At 42.9% G+C, this 23,897-nt stretch overlaps 1 protein-coding gene across 1 annotated transcript in view; it reads left to right on the top strand.

Moving 5' to 3' along the window:
* Nucleotides 1-23,897, top strand: part of NALCN (sodium leak channel, non-selective) — a 284,191-nt gene that overhangs the window by 73,314 nt on the left and 186,980 nt on the right. Inside the window, exons 8-10 of the mRNA XM_084841809.1 lie at nucleotides 21,712-21,854; nucleotides 21,994-22,098; nucleotides 23,729-23,815. Coding sequence (XP_084697935.1) covers nucleotides 21,712-21,854; nucleotides 21,994-22,098; nucleotides 23,729-23,815 — 335 coding nt within the window. The remainder of the gene's footprint in view (nucleotides 1-21,711; nucleotides 21,855-21,993; nucleotides 22,099-23,728; nucleotides 23,816-23,897) is intronic.

Here is a 23,897-nt window from a genome sequence, read left to right on the forward strand (position 1 = left end):
GAGTTAATCAACATGACCCTCATGAGGTCTGTAGGGTTCTGTAATCTAGAAAAGAGGCATTTCCTGTGTCAGCTCTGAATTGAGTTGCTGATTCTCTCAAAGCCAGTTTACAATTTTTACTCAAAGATATTACAGTAAAAGATTTTATTTTTGAATGCAATAATATAATGGCAATGGCTAGTGCAGACATTCAAATGTGATTAGATAATTTAAAAAGGTAAAGGTGTCCCCAACCAGTCGTGTCCGACTCTAGGGTGCGGTGCTCATCCCCGTTTCTAAGCCGAAGAGCCAGCGCTGTCCAAAGACGCTTCCGTGGTCATGTGGCCGGCATGACTGAACACCAAGGTGCACAGAACGCTGTTACCTTTCCCGCCGAGGTGGTACCTATTCATCTACTTGCAATTTCTTGCTTTCGAACTGCTAGGTTGGCAGAAGCTGGGACTGAAGACGGGAGCTCACTCCGTCACGCAGCACTCGGGTCTCGAACTGCTGTCCTGCCGACCTTCCGGTCTGCAGTTCAGCATCTTAACCACTAAGCCACCACGGCCCGATTAGATAATTAGTATATTACTAATTGTACTGTGTGTGTGTGTGTGTGTGTGTGTGTGTATACATATATATATTTATATATATAGTATATGCACACCAGACAAATTTCTTTTCTAATCCAAGGATCACCAATAAGTGTATATGCTATAATGGTGATTAGAGTGCAGAAGTTTCTTTATGAACTGGTAACCTTTCAAATATGAGAACTTAACCACACTGCTATATTGAAATATGACCTGTTCTGTCACAAGGGCACAGGGGGTTAATGAAAGCAAACCAATGGAATAAATGGTAAGTGGAAGACAAAGTTTAAAATTATATTCGGAAACCTTTAAAAATAACAGCAACCACTGTTATTCTTCTTGGATAATGAGGTTCATGAGATCATAGCTATCACCAATAGCAATTACAAAGAATTGTTAAGCAAGGATACTTGTCAGGAAAAATAGAAAGTTTCTAGCAGAGAACTCTGCTTCTTCTCAGATGTGTGAAAAAGAGCCAGCATTGTATTGTTCTAGACATAATTAGCTTGGATGGAGGAGGGCCAGAAATCATCAAGAACCATAATATCATTGACATGAAAATGTGAAACAAGTGCCCTTTTATATTTGAGCTCTTAATTAATGTTACTGTTGAAATGGTGAATGTATTAGAATTGTAAATTATGCTGGGTACTTTATATAAAGTGGAGGAAAATAGAAAAGATCAAGCTTCCACTTATATTTTAGTTCTGGGGTCCCCGATGCAGCACCCGTGGCTGCCATGGCACTTGCACCTCCAAAGACACCAGCAAAGCTCTCCCCTCCCTGCCCCATTCAAAGAAATTGTTTTAAAGAAAAACTTGAAAAATGTTAGAGCAGTCTTCTTTCTCTCTCTTTCTAGCCTTCCTCTTTTTCTCCCCTCTGCCTCCTTGCCTTACAGTTTCCTCCTCCCTTCCAGCCCCACTATTCCCTTCTCCTCTTTAGCTCACTTTTGACTAGGCAGGACCCCGTGACAGCCGTTATACGGCTAGTCACATCCTCTATGGGAGCTATTTTCTGGTAGTGCCTACAGCAGTTTCTCAAATTCCCAAATGTGCCCACGAGTCCCAAAAGGTTGGGCAACCCTGTTTTAGGGATTCATTGGTACAGAGGACATGGTTTGCAAATAATACAACATTTGTTGTTATTCGCTCAGTCGTTTCCGACTCTTCGTGACTTCATGGACCAGCCCACACCAGAGCTTCCTGTCGGCCGTCGCCAATCCCAGCTCCCCCAAGGTCGAGTCCATCACCTCCAGAATATCATCCATCCATCTTGCCCTTGGGCGGCCCCTCTTCCTTTTGCCTTCCACATTCCCTAGCATCAGCAGCTTCTCCAGGGTATCCTGTCTTCTCATTATGTGGCCAAAGTACTTCAGTTTTGCCTTTAATATCTTTCCCTCAAGTGAGAAGTCTGGCTTTATTTCCTGGAGTATGGACTGGTTTGATCTTCTTGCAGTCCAAGGCACTCTCAGCATTTTCCTCCAGCACCAGAGTTCAAAAGCATCTATCTTCCTTCGCTCAGCCTTCCTTATGGTCCAGCTCTCGCAGCCATAGGTTACTACAGAGAATACCATTGCTTTAACTATGTGGACCTTTGTTGTCAGTGTGATGTCTCTGCTCTCAACTATTTTATAATACAACATACCCCCTTTAAAAAAAACCAACACCAAACAACAAGCATAGTTTAATTTTCTCAAGGCAAGGAACAGAAATGTTATTGGTAATGTAGAAAAGCTAGCTTAGTTGTTACATGAACTATGGGGTTGCTTCATTTCTCCTTCATACAATACTGAATGAATTGTTGAATGACATGTTTGTGTGTGTATGGGGGTGGGTGGATAAGTAATTTAAATTCAGTCAAGACTCTTAAAGCAGTCAGAAAGAAGGCAAGGAAATGCAGAACCTCTACTGCTTGGGAGCTACCCCCCGCCCTTCTCACACCGAACTGATCTACACTTGTTAATTAATCATGGCCATGGAGATTTCTTAACCTTTCAGCCTTATTAATCAAGGCCTCTCTGGGTCACCCTGCCTTGAGAATCACTTAAGTCAACCTTAGGGAAAGGCTGTGGCTCAGTGGTGGAGCACCTGCTTTGCCTGCAGAATGTCCCTGGTTCAATCCCTGGCATTTCTAGGTAGGGCTGGAACAATTCCTGCCAGAAACCCTGGAGACCTGATGCCAGGCTGTGTCGACAATACTGTGCTAGATGGACTAATGGTCTGAGTCAGTATAAAGCAGCTTCCTAACCTCCCCCAACCTGGTGCCCTCCAGATATGTTGGACTACAACTCACATTGTCTCCAGCCAGCATGGTCATTCGCCATGCTGCCTGGGGAAGATGGGAGTTGTAGTGTAGCACATCTGAAGGGCACCAGGTTGTGGAAGGTTGACTTAAGGAGTCTATCCTTCAGGATTTTCTGGGTCAGTCCCTCACATGGACTGTTTCAGAAAGCTGTATTTATTGAACTTGTATAGCCTGAAAATATCTAGAAGTAGTTGAGATGAGCTTCAGGTTGGCATGTGTCAGGAATGAAGCCTACAGTGGGTCTCCAAACGTCAGGGAACTCAGGTGGAATTCAGCCTGTCTGCCACTATCCAGATCTAGCCAAAGGAGAGAACTATGGGCAAACCAGTGAGGTCAACAAGGAAACCTTGTAACAACAATAGGACAGAAGAGACCACATGATAGTCTCTCCCTTGTAAAACAGGTGGGGAATCTGTGACTCTCCAGATGTTGGACTGCAGCTCTCATCATCCCTGATTATTGGCCACACTGGTTGGGGCTGATGGGAGTTCAAAGTCCAGCAACACCTGGAGTGCTACAGATTCCTCACCCCTGCTAGAAAAGCTTCCAGGGCAGGCTTGCTTATAAGTCTGAGTTCTCGTATGAATCTTCCTGGATACTTAGATCTTCTTAGAAGCCCTTCTTCAAGTCTCCATCCTGTCGGAGGTGACAACAGATAGGGCTTTCACTGTTATGGCACCCCATTTTGGGAATTCCTTCCTTATTGGAGCTTGCTTGTCACCTACTCTATCTTTTTAGGGGCCAAGTGAAGTCCTTTCTGTTTCACCAGGCTTTTTAGTTGTCATTATATGTTTAACCACCTGGCTCTGGGTTTATGTATTTATAGGAACTCTCTCTGATTTTAATGTTTGGTGGTTTTATATTGCAATATTGATGACTCTTGTTTAGTTTTTTGTTTTAATTCTTAGCTGCCCTGAGAACCCTTTGGAGCTGAAGGGTTTGCTATGAATGTATTAACAAACAACAAGGTGGCTCTTCTGCTGTGAGGGACCATTCATGAGTTTGCTTTCTTTCCTGTATTGCCTTGCCTTTGTCTCTTTTTCCTTTTGCCCACTTGACAGGAACTGGGGGTTCTCCCCTTTATTACGAGTCCACTTTTCCTGCCCCCCCCTCCAAGTAGCAGGTGGTACAAAATAAGCAATTTATGGACTGAAGCCTTTCCCCCCCCCCCTTCTATGTAGCATATGTGCTCTGCACAGTATTTAGAGAAAAATGCCCTCATATTTTGTATTCCCTGCTATTCTGTGTGAAAGATCCAGATGGTGCAGTATGAAAGGTGTGAACAATTCTTCAGCTCTCTGAATCCTTTTCTTTTCTAAACTGCTACTGGATGCATGAGGGGATATTAGCACTAGGGAGAAGATTATTGACTATTTACCCACATGAAAAATCTCACCCATCGACTGTCATGATATTTCCAATCCTTTTTACTTTGGGATTATTTGTGAGCTGCCTGACAAAATAATTATTTTTAAAAGAATGTTCACTGAAGCAAAATGGCCAGAAATAGGACTGTAAATAAAAATCCAGGAATAACTTGCACAGTAGAAGATGTTGTGACCATGTTGCTGTAAAATACAGGCGAATTCAGGGATTGAAATATTGAAAATGTTTGCAACTAACTCTATATATTGAAAACATATGTCCATTACCGAAACATGATTCAGGTCAAGTCAGTACCACAGTTCAAAAAGATGTTGGCAAGCTGGAAAGGATTCCAGGTGAAAAAATGAGACACCATAAACTCCATTTGGTGCCAGTGGAGGCTTTTTAAAACCATGATTGGAGTGAGGGGAATGTTTTCAGGAAGGGGGAGTGTGTGTGTGTGAGAGAGAGAGAGAGAGAGAGAGAGAGAGAGAGAATGTGGTCTGGGTATATGTTGAAGACCACATCCCAGCAGTGTGATGGCACTGCCCACTTTGGGCGTGACCCTGCTTGCCCGGAGCCATTTTGGCCCTTGAGTCGAAAACAATTCCCCACTCCTTTGCTAAAGGGTCTCAAAGGCCATTCAAATGAGGAAGCTGTAGAGTAACTGGATACATCTAAGGCAAAATTAGGGGCTTCTCTACACGAGCGATTTATTGCACTCTCATGATTGGCCACTCATGGAAGTTTGCGGGTCCTTTACGTGATGTTGTCAACCTCCAGGACATCTCCCGCACTTTTCTCCAGTTATCCCACTTTCAAAAAGATCAGAGATAAGCTGTAATAACTCTAAATGGTGCCATATCGGCAGTGCGAAATGCCATCATTGCACTGTAATTGAGCCACTAGATGGCACTGTTTCATTGAACCTATAGAACATTGTCGAGAAAGAAAGTTTTCAGTTCCACATCACGTGCTCTCTGTCTAAAGTAGCCTTCCGTAATCCTGCCAAGAAAATGGAAGCAGAAAACTCTGGTAAAGTTGCAGGATTTTAGCCTGGTGTAGAAATGCTCTAGAGCTGAATGCATCTCTGATGTGGGGTTCTGGGGTGGGGTTTGGCAAAAACCAGCTGCCAGGGTAGGAGGCTGATTTAGACTGGGGCCATGATGTGTGGGAGGTTTGAAGTCTTCCCTTCTGCCTGATTCTCTGATGCAAATTAGAGAGTTGCTATTATGGACACATATATATTTTCCTTTCTCCAGCTTATAGCAGCTGGGGTGGAGTGGTGGTTGCAACATTGCATTGGTGCAGAGTGAATTCCATTTTCCCTACCCCATGCCATTGCCCTGAACCAAATTGGGGCCTCTTGCACTTTATTTTTTTCCACACACAAAAAGATGTGATCACGCATTTCCAACATTATGCTAAATTTGGCCTTTAGTTTGGAGAAAGTAAGCTGGAGGAGAATGCAACCAGATTAATTAGGAGTGTGCATTGGATTTGCCAAAGGCTGAAGCCTGAGTTGAATCAGCCCCCTTCGGACCATTTCTGGTGCTCCCTGAGGCAAAGTGGGCTAGCTTCCAAAGTGTCTAAAACAGGAGCTGGACCCTGCATGAGGCTTCGTTCATGATTTGGCTCCATAAAGGCAACGTGTCTCCAAAAATAGTGATTTCTTTCTTTTTGCTAAATGCTCATGGGGGGGGAGGGAGAGAGGAAAGGGGGTTGAATGACTGACAGGTCCACCTTCTAATCATAGGACACATTTTACCAGGGGCTATCCAATCACTGTGCTTTTGGGGAGGCCAAGGATGGGACTGAGATGGACATTCTTCCAATGCCACAAGGCTTCACTATGAAAAAAGCCTTAAATGGTTTTCAGATATTTATAACTCCCTAGCCCCTGCACCTATCCTTCTGAAACTTTACAGGTTTCTTGCCCAGAGATACCACTCTGATGTGTGCTGTTTTCATACAAATTGCTCAAAAAACCATTCGGGGAGAAAAGGGGAAGTGAAGCACACCCCCTCCCCAAATTTGAGGACTTCCCATCCACATAAATCGCTGCTGCTATCCTTCTGAAACTTTGCGGGGTTTTTTTACCTAGGTCAACCACTATTCTATTAGTCATTTTCAGAAGCATTATCCACAAAGAACCTAGGGCAATAAGCATGTCCTTTTTCTGATACCCTCAAAATATCAAATCTGCTCTTGCACAAAATTCCCTGTACCTACTTATCTGGTACACTTTATTCCATCAGAGGGGGCAACTATTCCTGCAAATGTCATCCAGTGCTGCCAAGAAATTAAAAACAGTTATCACCAGTTCCCATCTCAAAATATAAAGGTACCTAGCATAAAAAGCATTATACCAATTTCCTGAGATTTGGATAGTAGATTTCCTACTATCCCTGCTAATATCATCCACTTCTGACAAATGGGAAAAAAATCATATCCTTTTTTTTTTATTTTTTTTTACTTTCCATGATAGTCAATCAGAGGCATGAAGCCTCAGATTTCCAAATCTCGACTCATGGTTAGTACCTAGGCTGAAGTGGATGGCCTTTGAATCCAGCCAAGCAGAATCAGGCTGTTTTCTAAATTGGGGTTGAAGTCGAACTTTGTGGTCAGTGCACACATCTAATATTCATGGTTCTCAGATTCCTAACCATTGCGGAACCCTTATATTTTGGATTGTTATGATAAACTATCTCGATAGATAGCTTATTCCATTGCTGAACTTCCAAAGCATGAGAAGCATTTGGCAGTGGAAAGAGCTGCCGTGTGAGCATGTGGAATTTTCTCCTTTGGAGGAAATGGCTTTCAGCCATTCCTTGTATCCTCTTCTAAACTCTCCCTACTAGTGGTATATGATTCCCACCAACTTGCCCCCAAACAGTGGGTTTTTGTTTTGTTTTTGTTTTTAGAATTCCTGTTAAACTCTCAAAAACCATGGTTGGTTTGTTTCAAGCATTTAGTAGAAATGTGTTAACCAAATGGTTAAAGCACAGCTCCCACCCCCCACCGCCTTCTGCCAGTCCCCAGCCACCACTTTCCACAAATAAAAATAATAGTGCCGTCCTATACATGTCTACTCAGATGTAAGCCCCATTGAGCTCCATGGGATGTACTTCCATGTAAGTGCATTGAAGGTTGCACCCTAAATCTTACCTTGGGGGAGCAGGCAATAGGCAACAAGGAGGGCTTTCTTCTACTCAGGAGAGGCCCCACAAAGCTTTTCCTTAGCTGCAAACGATGCTGTTAGAGTGCAATTTTTAACTAGGGAGGGGCTGTGCATGCTCTCCCTGTGTGTAAATGAGCCCTCCCTACCACCTGCTTGCCCCTACTGTAATTTGGTGCTTGGGTTTTGGAGGGAATCCTTTTGTCACATCAGTGAATCACAACATTCTATTTGAATGTTTGAGTGCCGGTGTGGTATAGTGGTTAGAGTGTTGGACCGGGACTCAGGAGATCCGATTTCTAGTCCCCACTCGGTCATGAAGCTCACTGGGTGACTTTCGGCCCGTCACTGACTCCCAGCCTAATCCATTTCACAGAGTTGTTGAGAGGATTCAGTGGAGAGGAAGAGGACCATGTATACGTCCTTGGGCTCCTTGGAGGAAAAGGCAGGATATAAATGTAACAAATAAATAAACATTTTGTTGTTGTTGTTCAGTCGTGTCCGACTCTTCGTGACCCCATGGACCATAGCACGCCAGGCCTTCCTGTCCTGCGCTCTCTCCCGGAGCGTGCTCAAGTTCATATTCATTGCATCGGTGATGCTATCTAGCCATCACGTCCTCTGCCGTCCCCTTCTCCTTTTGCCTTCAGTCTTTCCCAGCATCAGGGTCTTTTCCAGGGAGTTTTCTCTACGCATTAGGTGGCCAAAATATTGGAGCTTCAGCTTCAGAATCTGTCCTTCCAATGAGCACTCAGGGGTGATTTCCTTTAGGATGGACTGATTTGACCTCCTTGCAGTCCAGGGGACTCGTAAGAGTCTTCTCCAGCACCACAGTTCGAAAGCATCAATTCTTCGGATATGCTTTAATAAATAAACACTGCTTTAGAGGAATGGGAAAGCCATGGAGAATGTCCATGGAATGTCCTGGGAGTGAAAGTGAAATCTCCTCCTGAAAAGTGATAGAGAAGGAACCTAGAGCTACCACCTGTCCTCTGTTCTATCTTCTCTCATTCCACCTAGGCAGGGAATTTTGCCCTCACCCATAAGGCTTCTGGTAGGGATGTAATTAGAACCAGCAGGAGTCCTGGCAATAGCAGCAATGCCATTGCAGGCAATGCCAATTGCAGGCACTGTTCCCTGAGGAAATAAGGTTGACTTCCAGTGTTAGGCCTGACTGTCTTTCAGAACTATGGTTGACATGTGTGAATTGCCACTTTTCTCTAAATGGAGACTTTGAGCCATATAGTAGACATTTGTTGTTTTTTGTAAGTTCATTTTCCTCAAAGGGTAGAAGATGTTACCTCTTCTGTGAAATGTTTTCTGAATTGTAAAAGATTTCACTGAACACCACCATTTTTCCATGAAGTGCAGGACTTAAAAAAATGCTGCAGGATTGGCAATATTTCAGCTACTACTTCTAAATCAAATTGTTTCTTTATAAACTTTTCTAAATATTTTAGCAAAGCATAAGGAGACATTGGGCCATCAGTGCAAAACACCAGAAGAATGTAAGTTATCACTAACCCCATTCTATTTCTCTAGATGCTGACATAGCCAGTAGTCACTGTCTCTTGCATGCACAAAGTATACGATCGCCACCTAGTGGCACTCATGAAGTTTAAAAAGCCAATATAGAGAGAAGCTATCTGTTGGGGTGAAGGTGGCATATTCCTCCTTTCCCAAGACAGCTGTGTGCTTTGACAAGAATGTTTAAGCTGTCTTGTGCTGGCTGAGATTAAACCTTGTGGGGGAATGTGTGAAGAGTATGGTTGATGTATTTTCAATTTATTTATTTCCTAATTAAATATAATATTCTGCTCAGTAGAACATACAGAAATCCACAGAACATAAACTTCGCAGCTTTTTTTTTTTAGGGTATTTAATACCTGTCGATTTCAAATCCGTTTTGATTCAATTCATTTACCTATTCAATCTAGCCTTCCAAAGCTTAGTAGACCCTTTCAGAATAAACATTCATACGTTGTATCAATGTGTAGAGCAGTGCTAGGCCAACTAGCCCATGTCACAGATGCAAGCTTGCTGTACCCTGTGGCATCCATGCATGTAGCACAAACATCTCCAGCACAGAAGATTATTGTTGTCCTGAGCCTAGAATATAGAGCTTCACCCTTTGTGATCTGGGCTCAGCATCAACATACTCCCTGGGTAGATGTAAGCCTCTTTACCTGTGAAACAGGAATAGCAGTTGCCACACATGTTAATTTCTTGTAATGATGGATAAGGTAAAGACTGTCAAACATGTTATTTGTCAAAATGTGCTGTATGTCTTTTAATAGTAATTTGATCTATTCCGTGCCATACAATTCTTTTGCAAGCATTTGGTGTTCTTTGCTAGGCAATCAGGCTGTAGGTGGAGCTGACAGATATTCCCTCAGCTGGTGCTGTTATCTGTTTGAAGAGGAGCAGAAGCCAAACATGAAATATTTTCAAGTATTTTCTCATCTTTTAAGTGTGGGTTTTATATCCAGTCTCATTCTTGTAACCCAGTGCTATGAGATTAGTGTAAAGGAAATGTGGAAGAGCCACTTGGAATTTAGGGGCTAACTAGATGTGGTGGTGGCATGACCTGTAGTGTATGGTCTGTGAAGGGTTAAAAGGAGAGTGGCTGTAGCCACCCCTCCTCCCATAACTCAGTGGGTGGGACTTATATTTTGTTCTCTTCTCCTTCAGTCAGTCCTGTGTTTGTGAGCCTCAGGGCCAGTTATATTTGTTACCCTTTTAATAAAGCTGTTCAACTGTTCTCCAGAAGTCTGCTGTGGTGAATGGTCAATAGAGAGGTGTTCAGTCACATGAGTAATTGCACAGGGGACCCATACAAAACTACTACACGACCCATGCCTTAGAACAGGGGTCAGCAACCCAGCACCCATGGGTGCCATGATGCCCAGCAGCATTGGCCCCCCACTCACTCCCACTGCCATTTCTGCCACTGCAGCTTCCTGCTGCTGCACTCAGCCTGGCAGTGAGGAAACAGGAAGTTGGCAGACTTCGTGCTTTCTTGATCCTGAGGTGAGCCCGTCGGTAGTGAGAAGTGGCACAGTGGGGGTCAGAAGTGGGAGATGCTCAGGGTAGAGGCAACGGAGGGGGGGCTTAGAATATGGGCTGGACTACACGCAGTTGTAAAGCCAAGAAGAGAATAATTTTAAGCACAGGTGTTGCAGGAAGAAATTGGGCGCTGAACTCTTCTCACCATTTTGTTCCTGAAACCGTATTTCCACAGCCATATTTCTCCTGCCTGGACTCACTTCTGGCCAGGAGAAACACTGCTGTCAGGAGACGTTGCAGAAAAAAAAGTGGTGGGAGGGGAAGGGTTCACCCCTCTTCTTGCCCATCACTCTCCCATGTTAAATCCCTCCTGCTTTATAGCTGTGTGGCAGATTTGTGTTCTAACACACAGGTCTGCCACTATCAGGTCTAGTTAACCCCTTATTTTTCTATTAAATTAAGGGGGATATGAAATGCAGACAAAATATGCATTTCAGTATAGCAGTTTTAATTGCACTAACACCTTGGGGTAGTGTGCAGGAGTAGCAGGTGTGAATTGCGGCATACTGTACAGCTGGGTTTCTCCTTTCCTAATAGATTAGACCAAAATGTGCCATAAATGTAAGGGCAGCTGTATGAGTCCAATGTCTTCCATTTTCAGTGCCATCAAAGAAGCCTGTAAAGAAGGCAAAATCCCTCCTTCCCTACTAGGAACGGGAAGTTGCTTAATCTAATGAGAGAACACTAAGCTGGAGACTCCCGGTACCCAATTGAAATTAGGGTCACTAACACTGGTGTGAGAAGTATCCATGTGATGTGGGCAACCCAGGTAATATGGAACTTTAGCTGTTACTGATGTAATGTGGAAGATGTCCACAGGGCTTTTTCAATCAAGCTTTGGAGCTGTGGAGGGAAAACTTATTTTGTCTTTGCTGCTGCTCGTGTTTAAACTATAGCCACATTTTTATCATTGCCAGGTAGCAAAGCTATAGAACTTTCTGTTTTTGTGCCTAACACCTGGTCAGCAAATTTGTGAAATTGGATGGCAAGCTTCAGGAATAGTTGTGTGTCCCCCGTCCCCCCTCCACTTACCCTAATGGGCAAAACACTTATAAAACTTCCAGCTCTGTTCTATCCTGTGCAAAACAGTGAAATGACTAAAATCCTCTATCAAGTCTAAGCATTCTTACTTCAGAAGGAAATTAAATATAACTCTATCACCTTCCCCAGGATGTAATCTCAAAGCAGTTATTATCCCCAAGGTTATCCTGTGTGCTAGGAGAACAAACAAGGTTATTTCAATCTACTGGAGGTAACGCAGTGGGGATGGTAAGAGGAGAGGGGGGAAAGCAATGGTGGTTCGGTGCTCTCAGCCACCAATCTCTCCCCTTCTTTAGATAGTACTCCTGTGCTATCTCAGAATATTAAAAATACACTAAAACTGCATTGAGCTGTAATCTCAAACCATCGTTGGGCACTGTGAGAAAGAACAGACATGAGCATGGGGCTTGCATTGTCCCTTCTCCTCTTGTGCACTGAGATTAGAAACCTTTAATCTCAGTTTGTGGCAAACCATACCTGTCAGGTCTCTTGGTCCCCTCCCTTCTCAGTCACACACTCCAGGATACCAGGCTTCAGGCTCAGTACTTTATTAGTTAATGACAAGGTTCTTTACAAATGCAAATCCTCGGAGACTCTCAGGCTACAAAGGGAAACAGTTACTCCACACAATTACGAATATCAGAAGAGGAGCCAAGTGGTAATGAGAGATGTTGCCAGCAGTTTGAAACAGGAACTTGCCAGACAAAATAACTTAGAGGGGATGCCCCTCCCTTACAGCTGTGCCGTCTTACGTAGGCTATCACGCATAGCCAACCAGGTGGAACATCTGAGCTCCGTATCTGACTATTCCTGCTTCGCTCTGCGCCAGACTCTAGCATCCTTCAGGTCACACCCCGCACTCTCCTCCTCCTCCAAAACCTGAGTTCTCATGGAGGAGGAAGGGGGGGGCTTTAGGTCAAGCCATCTGTGTGCCAAGGCCCTGAGAAGAATGCCTATCCATATCTGAGCTCACCATGGAGGAAGCCTCTCCTGGTTCTGGCTGTTCCCATTCTGAGTCTGAGTTGCTAACTATCTCTACACGCTCAGAATCATTCCTGACATCACCGAACCATTTTGTCTGAATAGCCAAACTGTAGTTTATAATGGCCTGCTAACCAGGATTGCAGGTCTTGTTTTGTGATCTTTGTTCACAAACCATAGTTTGCCTGTTTGGATGAAAGAGCAAATTATGGTTGGCCACAAACTGGTAATGGAAGTTTCTACTCTTCACATTCAAGGGAGGAGGGAGCACAGGAGCCTGAAGCTGCTGCTTCTAATGCCAACACTTCAGGTTGAGTGTATAATAACAGCGTTAGAGTGTAGTACCCAGGTTTCTGGATGTGGGTGAAGAGTATGAGATCGTGTTGGTTCCCCCCTGTAATGAAGCTGTGTACTGAATCAGTGTTTGTATGCTGATGTGAACTGAGCTTTTGATGGTGGCTTTAAGTTATTTTATATTGTTTTATCAATATGTATGATCTGGGAGTGTAAGGTGAAGGGCAGGTTATAAATTTAAATAATATATAAATAATTAAATGCCTGCTCATGCTTTTCCAACATAGCTGATGAACACTAGTAAGAGGCAAACTGTTGTAAATGTTAAGAGTGGTGGATAACAAATTAACAACACGCTCTTGAAGATTTACATGCTATACAAATGGTTGGTTTTGACATTACACTTTCCAAAGCATTAACAGTTCCCTTGTGCTCTGTACCTTCCTATCCCTCCATCTACTTAATTTTGCTACTCTTAGCAGTTACTGGGTTAAATACCAATCTTGCTTTAGTACCAAGTGGGAATGAATGCATCCAAAGGAGATGGATTTTTGCATTTGAAACAAAGCTAGCAAGTGTGTGCAGCATTTGGTTTTCATCTTATTCTTGCAGCAGCCATATCTTTATGCTGAACCTGGTCTATCTCTGGATACACAGAAAATCATCCATCTGACTCCATCCGCTCATTGCCTTGCCAACTAATGAAACGAAGTGGGATTTTCTGCTTTTATTACACTCACTTTTCTTCTGGGAAGAAACCATGTTGAATCATTTGTGTCTTCATCCCCTCTGAGAATAATGTTTCCAACTAGTGGGTTTTATTGAGGGAACCCGGTCCTCACTTCCTACCGTGGAGTTATTGATTGTTTTTTGCATTAAAAAGTCCTTGTAACTTTGTGTTCCCCCCAAATGAGCACAAGTCTGCAGTTGCTTTACTGTAATTTCTCCTATATAATATGAATCTCATGAGAAATGAATGTAAGTTAGGAAGACCCCCCTATTACTTGAGGCCGTCTCCTGTACGTTTCTCATTATTCCTTATGGGTCTAGTAATGTCTTTGTTAATGCACCACTTTTGTCAGATGGCTTTTACAGCTGGGAGGGCCTTATCACTGGTGGCCCATCATCCTTGGAATTTGTTTCCAGGACATAATTATTGGTGCAAGGGCTCCAATAATTTATGCTGCGATCCTACAGTCCTTGGGAAGGTGGCCCAGAGGCCATAGGAGGGATTGGATTTCCCTCTCCACGGTTGGGGACAGAACTCCAACTGTGAAGGGAGAGATCTGATATTGGATCTCCCACTCCCTACCCCCACCCCCAGAAAGATCTGCAGTTCTTACTTCCTAGACATTGGAACGCCAATGTTGGGAGAGGAAAAAAGTGGGCAGAGCAGAGGTGTGGTGTGGATGGCACAGATAAGACTCTGGATACGCACTATCCAAAGCCCTCCACCCACAACATGGGAGAACATTTCAACCAGCCCTGGAGTTGGTCTAAGTGTTTCCCTCCCATTATTAGCAATGGGAGAAAAAAGGGGTTTTATTTTTGTTTAAATTAAATAACAGGAAGAAAGGAGCAGCAAATGCCATTCCTTCCTCCCTTCTGCTTTGTTGGCAGGAACTCTACAGGGCTTTGGAAATGTCAAAGCACTCTGACCTCAAAGCAGACTGACTTAGCAGTAGGATCGCCTTGTTAGGCTGTAATCCTATTCATGCTTACCTGGGAATAAGTCCCACTGAATTCAGTGTGGCTTCTAAATAGACGTGCATAGTATTTCACTGTTAGATGGCAACTAAAAACAACATCAGGTAGGCTTTTAACTGCTAGGTGCTTATTTCTTGTATGTTGGTCAATGTGGTTTTTCTTTCTCTTTAAAGGTTTTCCAGCTTTGTGCACTGGAAGCAGATCCACACTTTGTCCCAGTTCACACATAACGAGAAGCCACCATGGGCGAATTTCCCTGTGAGGCTTCTTGTTGCAGTGGTGGCTGCCATTTTGAATCTTCAAGCTGCGATGGGAGCACACCGTAGCTTGTCATTACGTACGAACCTGGCGGTGTGGGTTGTTGGGATTGTTGACAAGTTACCCAGAACCCATGGGCTGTTTTAGGGTTGCAGGTGGCTTGTTAACCACCCCAACAACCCACCCTTGCCGGGTTTGCACATAATGACACGCTACAACATGCTCCCACTGCAGCTCAAGTATTCAAAATGGTGGCTGCTGCCGCAACAAAAAACCCTGCAGAGAAGTTCACCCATGGTGGCTTCTCGTTATTAACAACCTTAAATGGTTTGGGCCCAAGTTAGCTGAAGGGTGTTTTCACCTGTATAGCCTGCCTGTACTCTGAGGTCATCAGGAAATGTCCTTGTCACTTGACCACTGCCAAGTGCAGTTAGATTCATGAGTACAACGAAGATGGATTTTTTGGTAGTGGCCCCACACCTCTGAAATGAGCTTCAATTGGGAGGTTCATCAGGTTTTCAGCAAAGCTCTGAAGACTGTTTTTACTGGCCTTTCCTTTATTTTTGGGTTGCTGGTTTTATTTGTAATCACTGTTTTAATTGAATTTTATTGTTTTGTAGTGTTCCTTTTATCTTGTACACCACCATCTTCACCCTTAAAGGTAGCCTAAAAATAATTGTAAATAAATATTGTACCGAACAGGCTGTAGATATTAGATGATACATTTGAGTGGTTTTTAGCTGGGCACTGTAGATGACAACAAGTGGTATTATATTGTTTTCTTTTCTGGGTCTATACTTGAATAGATTTTTCCAGAGTACCAGTCTGACCTTTTTATCTGTTTTTTCACTTTTGGGGGTAGGTTTCGTACTCTGAGAGATGTCTGATTTAAATCCTCAAGTTGTGCATCTCTGTCGACTCAGACCGAATGGATACCTCTGTAGTGTAGCGTTTGGCTATAGATGTGGATTTTGTGGTGTGTTCTGGGTAGAAGTTGGAAGCATGTAAATATATTTAATGGGTGGTAAGTTTCCGATATAAGGTGGTGTTTATATGTCCATAGTCTAGTCGCACGGTAGTGCCTAGAAAGTAAACCTGTTGCATCAATTGATCTAGGGTCAGGTTGATGGTGGGGGGAAAGATATAGTAGTCCTAGTGAAACTTTACCAGGACTTCTAGCCCAGATAATAAAGCTGTCATCATTGTATCTCAGGTAGAAAAGAGGCTTTTGGTGACAAGAGCTGAGAAAGTGTTCTAACTCAGTCATGAAAACATTGGTATACTGGGGGCCGTGCAAGTACCTGTTGATGTAAAGTGTGAATGACAAGTCTGTATCTTTCAAACACGCATGTACAATAGCTGCATGAAGTATGGAGGTGTTCTGAGGGCAGGGGTTGCTAACTTTTTTATTGGCTCTTCTCCTGTTCCTTTAACAACAGCCTGATACATAGACATTTAGCAAGTTGAAGCTTTTTTCTTTCATAGAGATAAACAACAGAGAGAAGCATCTAAGAGGCCTCCATCTGTGGCAGAGCACCTGCTTTGCGTGCAGAAGGTCCCAGGTTCAATCCCGGCATCCCCAGGTGGGGCTGGAAAAGAATCCTGCCCGAAACCCTGGAGGGCTGCTGTCAGTCAGTGTCGACTATACTGGACTAGATGGACAGTCTGACACAATAAAAGACAGGTAGCTATGTTCCTGTGTACCTGTATAGCTCTCCACTATGTAGTTTCTGCTGTTAAAGGATTAAAGGAACAGAGGTCAGCAACTATACTGAAAATGCCCTAGAAATATTTAAAGGATGTTTGGTTGATCTTGGGAAGAAAGAATTAATGGTGGGCTTGGCAAATGTTCTCTGTAATGCCTGTGTAGTCTCTGAAAGTGCTAAGAGATCTTGCGATGGAGTCAGTAATGGTGATGAAGCCTCTGGCATTTGTCTTGTGCCTAAAAACAACTTTCCTTTCAATATATAAAACCTGTGTTGTCTGTCATCTTGCTTTAATTAGGATGTAGAGACGTCTGAGCTCCCCTTTTCTCTTTCTCATATATACATCTCCCTCTCCCTCTCCCTCCCTCTCTCTCTCTCTTACACACACACACACACACAAACACGCGCGCACACGCACACACTGTGTGTGTGTGTGTGTATACACCCCCCAATATATTGCTAGATAGGTGTGTGTGTGCGCAACCTTCCTAATTTTGCATTTGTTTTTCTGTAACTCTATAACAGCTGTTGAACTTCATCTGGGAGGAGGAGGAGGGGGAGGAGGATTGCAGGGCTCAGTAAAAATCCCTAGTGATTTCTTTGACACCATAATTAAGAGTAATTAAAATCTTGACGCTTCAAAGTCTGCCTACATATCCAGAAATAAAACATCCCATATTTAATTACGCTCGTACAATGTGATGGGCTTGGGAGGTGGAGGCTTTTCACCCCTGCTCCAAGATACAGAGATAGAACTGATGGACAGATTGCAATAGATAGGTATCATTAAAGGCATGCCTCACCTTCACGACAGACATTTGTCAAATGTTTTCTTCCTTTTAGCTTGAGTCAGACAGCTTCCTTAAGTAGATGCAAGCACACAATGAGCATGAAAAGAAACAAGTCTTGAGCAGCGGATTTTGAAAACGTAATAACCCGTGCTCCAAAATGGCAGACACTGTTTTTCAAATGTCAGCGTTTAAGAAAATATTTTCAGGAATGTCAGAATATTCTCTTTACACCAAGTTTTTTGGTTTAACATTTTGACACACACCTATTCAGTCACTTCAGGACATATTTGTAATATCTGTACAATCTTAAATCACATACCCCATCCTGAAGTATTACTTCGTGTTCCAAATGTCAGCTTGGGGCCATTTATTTTAATTTTTCCTGACAGAAATTTTAAGAGGCTGTTACCATAGCAGGAAAAATTAACTGTAATCTTGTATGTATATTTGGAGGAAAAAGTGCAATTGAAAAAGAATGTAATTAAAAAGAAACAGTAGAAGAGAAAAATAAATATAAATTCTAGATTTCAGCATCTGGATGTAATATGAAAAGCACATCAACCAATACTGATATAGGGGTTGTTTTATTCTAAAAAACCCTATTTTAATAGATAAATCCTTGTTCAAGCTTACAGTCAGGGCCAGAAATATTAGAACAAGGATAACTGTTTTGGCAGTTGGCCTCTGTACACCACCACATTGAATTTGAAAGGAAACACACCCAGATGGGAGCGAAGTCAGGACTTTCAGCTGTAATTCAAGGAGTTTGACAAAAGTGGGGCACTAACCATTCACAAAGTACAGCCAGTGGCATATACACACCACCATGGTTGGTGGCTCATAAGTCATGGAACAAACCAACATCATTTCAAATATAAGGATCACCTTTGATACCTGGATGAAAGTCCTTTGCAGTCAATGACTGCCTGAAGTCTGGAATCCATGGACCAAATGCTGAGTTTTCTCCCTCGAGATGCTTTGCCAGGCCTTGACTGCAGCTGCCTTCAGCTGCTGCTTGTTTGTGGGTCTTTCTGCCTTCAGTCTTGTCTTCAGTAAGTGAAAAGCCTGCTCTCTTGGGTTGAGATCAGGTGACTGACTTGGCCAGTGAAGAACATCCCACTTCTTTGCCTTGAGAAACTCTTGGGTAGCTTTTGCTGTATGTTTTGGGTCATTATCCATCTGAATATGAAGCGGCGTCCTATCCGTTTGGCAGCATTCGGCTGAATCTGAGCAGAAAGTATAGCCCTATACACTTCAGAATTCATCCTGCTGCTTTTATCAGCAGTCAGGTCATGAATAAACACCAGTGACCCGGTTCCATTGGCAGCCATACATGCCCATGCCATCACACTGTCTCCACCGTGTTTAACAGATGATGTGGTATGCTTTGGATCATGAGCTGTTCCTTTCCTTCTCCATGCTTTTCTCTTCCCATCATTCTGGTACAAGTTAATCTTGGTCTCATCAGTCCAAAGAATCTTATTCCAGAACTGGGCAGGCTTTTTTAGGTGTTTGCTGGCAAAGGCTAATCTGGCCTTTCGGTTCTTCAGTGTTACCAGTGGTTTGCACCTTGTTGTGAAGCCTCTGTATTTACATTCATAAAGCCGTCTCTTGATTGTAGATGTTGACAATGACATGCCTGCCTCCACAAGAGCATTCTTGACATGGCTAGATGTTGTGAAAGGGTTCCTCTTCACCATGAGCAGAATTCTGCCGTCATCCACTTTAGTTGTTTTCCGTGGTCTTCCAGGCCTTTTGCTGTTGCTGAGCTTGCCAGTTAATTCCTTCTTTTTCAGGATATTCCAAACTGTTGTGTTGGCCACTCCCAATGTATTTGCTATCTCTCAGATGGGTTTATTTTGTTTCCTCAGCCTAATGTTGGCTTCCTTCACTCGCATGGACACCTCTTTGGACCTCATGTTGGGAGTTCCAGTGAACAGTTACCAAATGCAAATGTAACACTCAGAACCACCTCCAGGCCTTTTATTTGCTTGATTGGTCATGGGGTACCCAGGAAACAGGCCACACCTGGCCATGCAGCTGCTTGTCAGCCATTCCTTCCATTACTTATGAGCCACCAACAATGGGGGTGTGTGTATGCCACTGGCTGTCCTTCCTGAATGGTTAGTGCCCCACTTTGGTCAAACCCCTTGAATTACAGCTGAAAGTCCTGACTTCGCTCCCATCTGGGTGTGTTTCCTTTCAAATTCAATGTGGTGGTGTACAGAAAACAGTTATCCTTGTTCCAATATTTCTGGCCCTGACTGTATATAGGCAAAACTCAACTTTTCCTATTACAGGGCCTAAAAATATTAGGTTTTTTGTTGTGATTTTGAAATGTGTGGGAAAGGGACTCCTAAATAACATCACAGGCAAATCTATGTATTGATTAAATGCACTTGACAAAAATGAAAGTTGGTATTTCCACAGAGGACCCACATCATTGGCTACATTCAGGCATAACACTAAACCATGGCTTAATGCTACTTCAATGAGCCTCATGTTTGTGTACCCCTCCCCCTTCCCCTCTTGTCTGGTGAAGCCATGAGGAGGAGATCAGAAGCATTTGCTTCTAAGGGAGTCAATGGATATGAGGAAGAGGGATAGGATGGGTCTGGATGCGGGGTGGGGTACCAAAAAGTATTGTTTTTTTACATTTAAAAAATAAGCATTAACTTCCATTTTAAACTAACCATGGTTTGTTTTATGACCAAACCAGGACAAGCTGTGATTAGTTGTGTTTTAACTATGGTTTGTTTGAACAAGCCAAACCATAGTTCTTTGTGGACATAAACCACAAATGGTGGTTAATTGAAAATGGAAGCAAATGCTTCCCATTTCTTCATGGCCATGGTGGAGAAGGGGAACGGAAGCAGGCTTGTGCACCATAGTTTATTGTGAGTATTCCTTTTTAATCACAGTTATAAGCCCTTGCAACTTTGGCAGATCAGTCCCACTGTGCCTCATGCCTATCACATTTCCATTGAAACAGCTTACAACTGATGTGATGAAGTCACTGTAGTTGATAGAATGTATGCCAGTGTGGGGGAGTCATGCAGTATTGAACTTAGGCTGGAGAGACCTGAGTTGAAACCCCTGCTCACCCATGTTGCTCACTGCATGGAGATCATTGGGCCATACTACATGTACTTATCAGCATATGGTTTGCCGTTAAGTGCACAGTTTTTCTTTCAGAAATAGCCAGCATAAGTGTGCAGTCAAGGGCAAACTATATGATGACTATTACATGTAATTTGGCCTTTGGTGAACTTATCCTAGAAATATTGCAAGAATAAAATGAGAACACCCATGCATGACACCTGAACGCTTTAAAGAAAGAGTGGGATACAAATGTGCTAAACCAGGAGTGGGTAGAAAGTAGATCTCCAGATACTTTGAGCTTCAACTCCCAGGATTCCTGACCATTGGCCATGATGATAGGGGCTTCTGGTAGTTGAAGATCTACATCTGGAGATCTACTTTGTGTGCATGCCTGTGCTAAGCAAATCTCAGGCATGTATTTTGGATGTTTCTGTGAAGATGGGATGCCCTTAGGATGGTTTGTAGGACTATCTTTGCCTCTTTCATACCATCCCTTCCCTACCAATTTTGGGGCATACAGCTCCCTTGCACCTCATTGGGAGAATGGCTCTTCTCAGAGTAACTTCAGATATCCACATTGTTTTATTGGTGAAATATCCTGAATTGGTTTATGACATAGCCATGACATTAAACAAACATAGCCATCAACTACTTCTCTAGCAAAGTAGCTAATAAGACTGGACCATTAGAGAAGCAAAATATAATGCATCCATTTATGCATGAACGTTATCTAATTAATTATGTGTGTCTTCGTTTTACATGACACTGAATGGGTTTTTTTCCCTGTTGAATTCTTATCCATCATGATGAGTTGAGATCCTCTTGAAAATTCTGTTGAGACCCAAGGGAATTCCTTTTTGTTTGCTTTCATGCTTTGCGAAAAGTCTAGTAGCTGCCTTCATTTTAGAAGGGAGGAATTTGTGTTTCCATTTTGGGGTAGGAACAAGCAGATGGGCATCTGTAGTATAAGGTGTAATGATTGCTTTTATTGAATTGTGGTTTATACTTTTAAGTGCCTCTGATCAACAGGAGCGAACATATGGATACACTGAGATATTACTGAATTATACAAAGAAAGCCAAATCCTGGTCACGGATATTTAAGCACTTTGAACTTATTAATGTCAACAGATACATGCATATACCATTAGGTTCAAACGTGCACTGTAACGTTGCAACATCTAAAAGCTAATCATAAGAATAATAAATGAAAAATGGGATAACTCTTTTTTCTGGAGGCATATTTCATGGGAAGAAAGGAAAATGAAGTAAAAGGATGATGACTTCTGATTTTGAGAATTCTTCTTTTAATTTGCACTGAATATATATTTCATTTTCAATTTACAGGTACAAGCATATTTACTGTTTACGAAGCTGCTTCACAAGAAGGCTGGGTCTTCCTGATGTACCGAGCGATTGACAGCTTCCCCCGATGGCGCTCATACTTCTATTTCATCACCTTAATTTTCTTTCTTGCTTGGCTTGTTAAGGTACTGTCGAAGAGGTTCTGGCAAACTTCTTCAGAAAATAAATAATGTTTCGGCTTCTCCCACCCCCTCTATTCTATCTGTATGTTTCACTGCAAACCACTATTTTTATATATATATTATAATTATAATTCTTTTGCAGAATGTATTTATTGCTGTCATCATTGAGACATTTGCTGAAATCCGTGTGCAGTTCCAACAGATGTGGGGGTCCAGAAGCAGTACTACTTCAACAGCTACTACACAGGTAGACATCGCTAAATATTTAAGGGTGCAATCCAATGCATGTTTAGACAGAAAAAAGTCCTACAACTCCCAGCATTCTCCAGCCAGTCCTGTTGTTGACCTGGTTCACACATAATGAGTACCCAGAGTATGGGTTGAGTATGGGTTGTTGTTGAATCATGGGTTGTCATTACATGCAAATGCAGCACTATGGTTTAATTATGAGTTGTTAACCACAAACAACCCAGAGTTCACAATCCAACAACAAACCATAGGTTCTCTTCCATGGGTTCACTATGGGCTGTTTGTGGTTAACAACACATAGTTCACTTGTAACAACAACCCATGATTCCATGACAACCTGTACTCTGGGTTCTCATTATATGTGAACCAGTCTTAGCTCAAGCAGTAATAATCTCAGGCATAGCCTTAAGGTAATGCCTTATCATACATTGTTGCAGGACGTCAGCAAATGCATTAAATTGTTCTAGCAGCATGATACCCACGTCCTAATCAAACGATCTATGATAAGACTTGGACCTCCACACTTACATTATACCTTTCCTCCCAGGTTAGGTCTATATGGACATAGGGCCTTGGGCAGCCCAGAATCCTTTACTGTAAGGGCTGCTTGAAATATTACAAAATTTCTACACTACAAGCTCTGCTATGAAGAAACTAGTGTGGGACCCACATGGTCATCTCAGTACCAAGAATTATATAGTGGTTTAGAGGGTTTATCTCCACACATGTTATCTCAGTAATCTATACAACAGCCCTCTAAGGTAAGATGTTCTGGTGCCCATATTTGGAGACTGGAGAGGAACCATAGCTCCATGCTAGGGCACATGGTTTTCAGGCAGAAAGTCCCAGCTTCCATCCCTGGCTTCGCCATTTAAAAAGGTCAAGTAGCAGTTGATGGGAAAGGCCATGAGACACTGCTTGAGACACCGGAGAACCACTGGCAGTTGGAGGAGACCATACTGGGTTTGATGGAAGTTTCCTAAGTTCCTCTGAGTGAGGGAGAAAGATAACACTGAGGAAAACGTAGCTTGCCTAAGGCCCTGGCAGAATCTCTTCATCACTACATGTTACTACATTGCACTGCACGACACAACACTGAGTGCACAGAATGCTGGACTAGATGGACTCTTGGTCTGATCCAGCTTGGCTCTTCTTGGTTTAATGTCAGTAAATGCATGTGTATGTATTGTGTATGCATTTGATATAAGCTGTAAGAGATGTGTGCGCAGTTGCCAGATCTGGCTGTATACACATGGGTTGTGTATACATTCCTACATGGAAGGACTTTTTAAAGAGGGGAAACAAAACATTTTGAAGCCACCTTAAGTTTTCCTCCTGTTTGTATCAGCCCCAGCAGATCCTGTGGCCAGCTCTGGCACGGGATCCTTCAGTTTAGGAGCTGATGCCAACAGAACAGTAACCATTCAAATGTCGACTGTACTGTCGACTATTACAGTACAGTTGACAGTATACATTACATATCAGCAGTGGACTCTGATTCTTTTCAAGAGAGTATTTGTTAGAACGCAAGAGAGACAGAGCGATGTTCAAGAAAAAAATGTATCACCAGTTTTGTTTGTGTATCTGAGCACATAAACCGCTTCTAACAGGTGTTTTCCCCCCTTTAGATGTTTCATGAAGATGCTACGGGAGGATGGCAGCTAGTAGATGTTGATGTGAATAAGCCTCAGGGCAGAGCTCCTGCATGTCTGCAGGTAGGGTATTGCTTTCTCAATAAAGCTATCAGTGCAGTGAACCAGGAGGAAATGTTGCTCTTTGAGTGTAGGCAGGAAGTGA

This window comes from Heloderma suspectum, chromosome 3, assembly GCF_057233095.1.
Source record: "Heloderma suspectum isolate Gila_16-S chromosome 3, 16-S_ref, whole genome shotgun sequence".
In the NCBI taxonomy this organism is placed as follows: Eukaryota; Metazoa; Chordata; class Lepidosauria; order Squamata; family Helodermatidae; genus Heloderma; species Heloderma suspectum.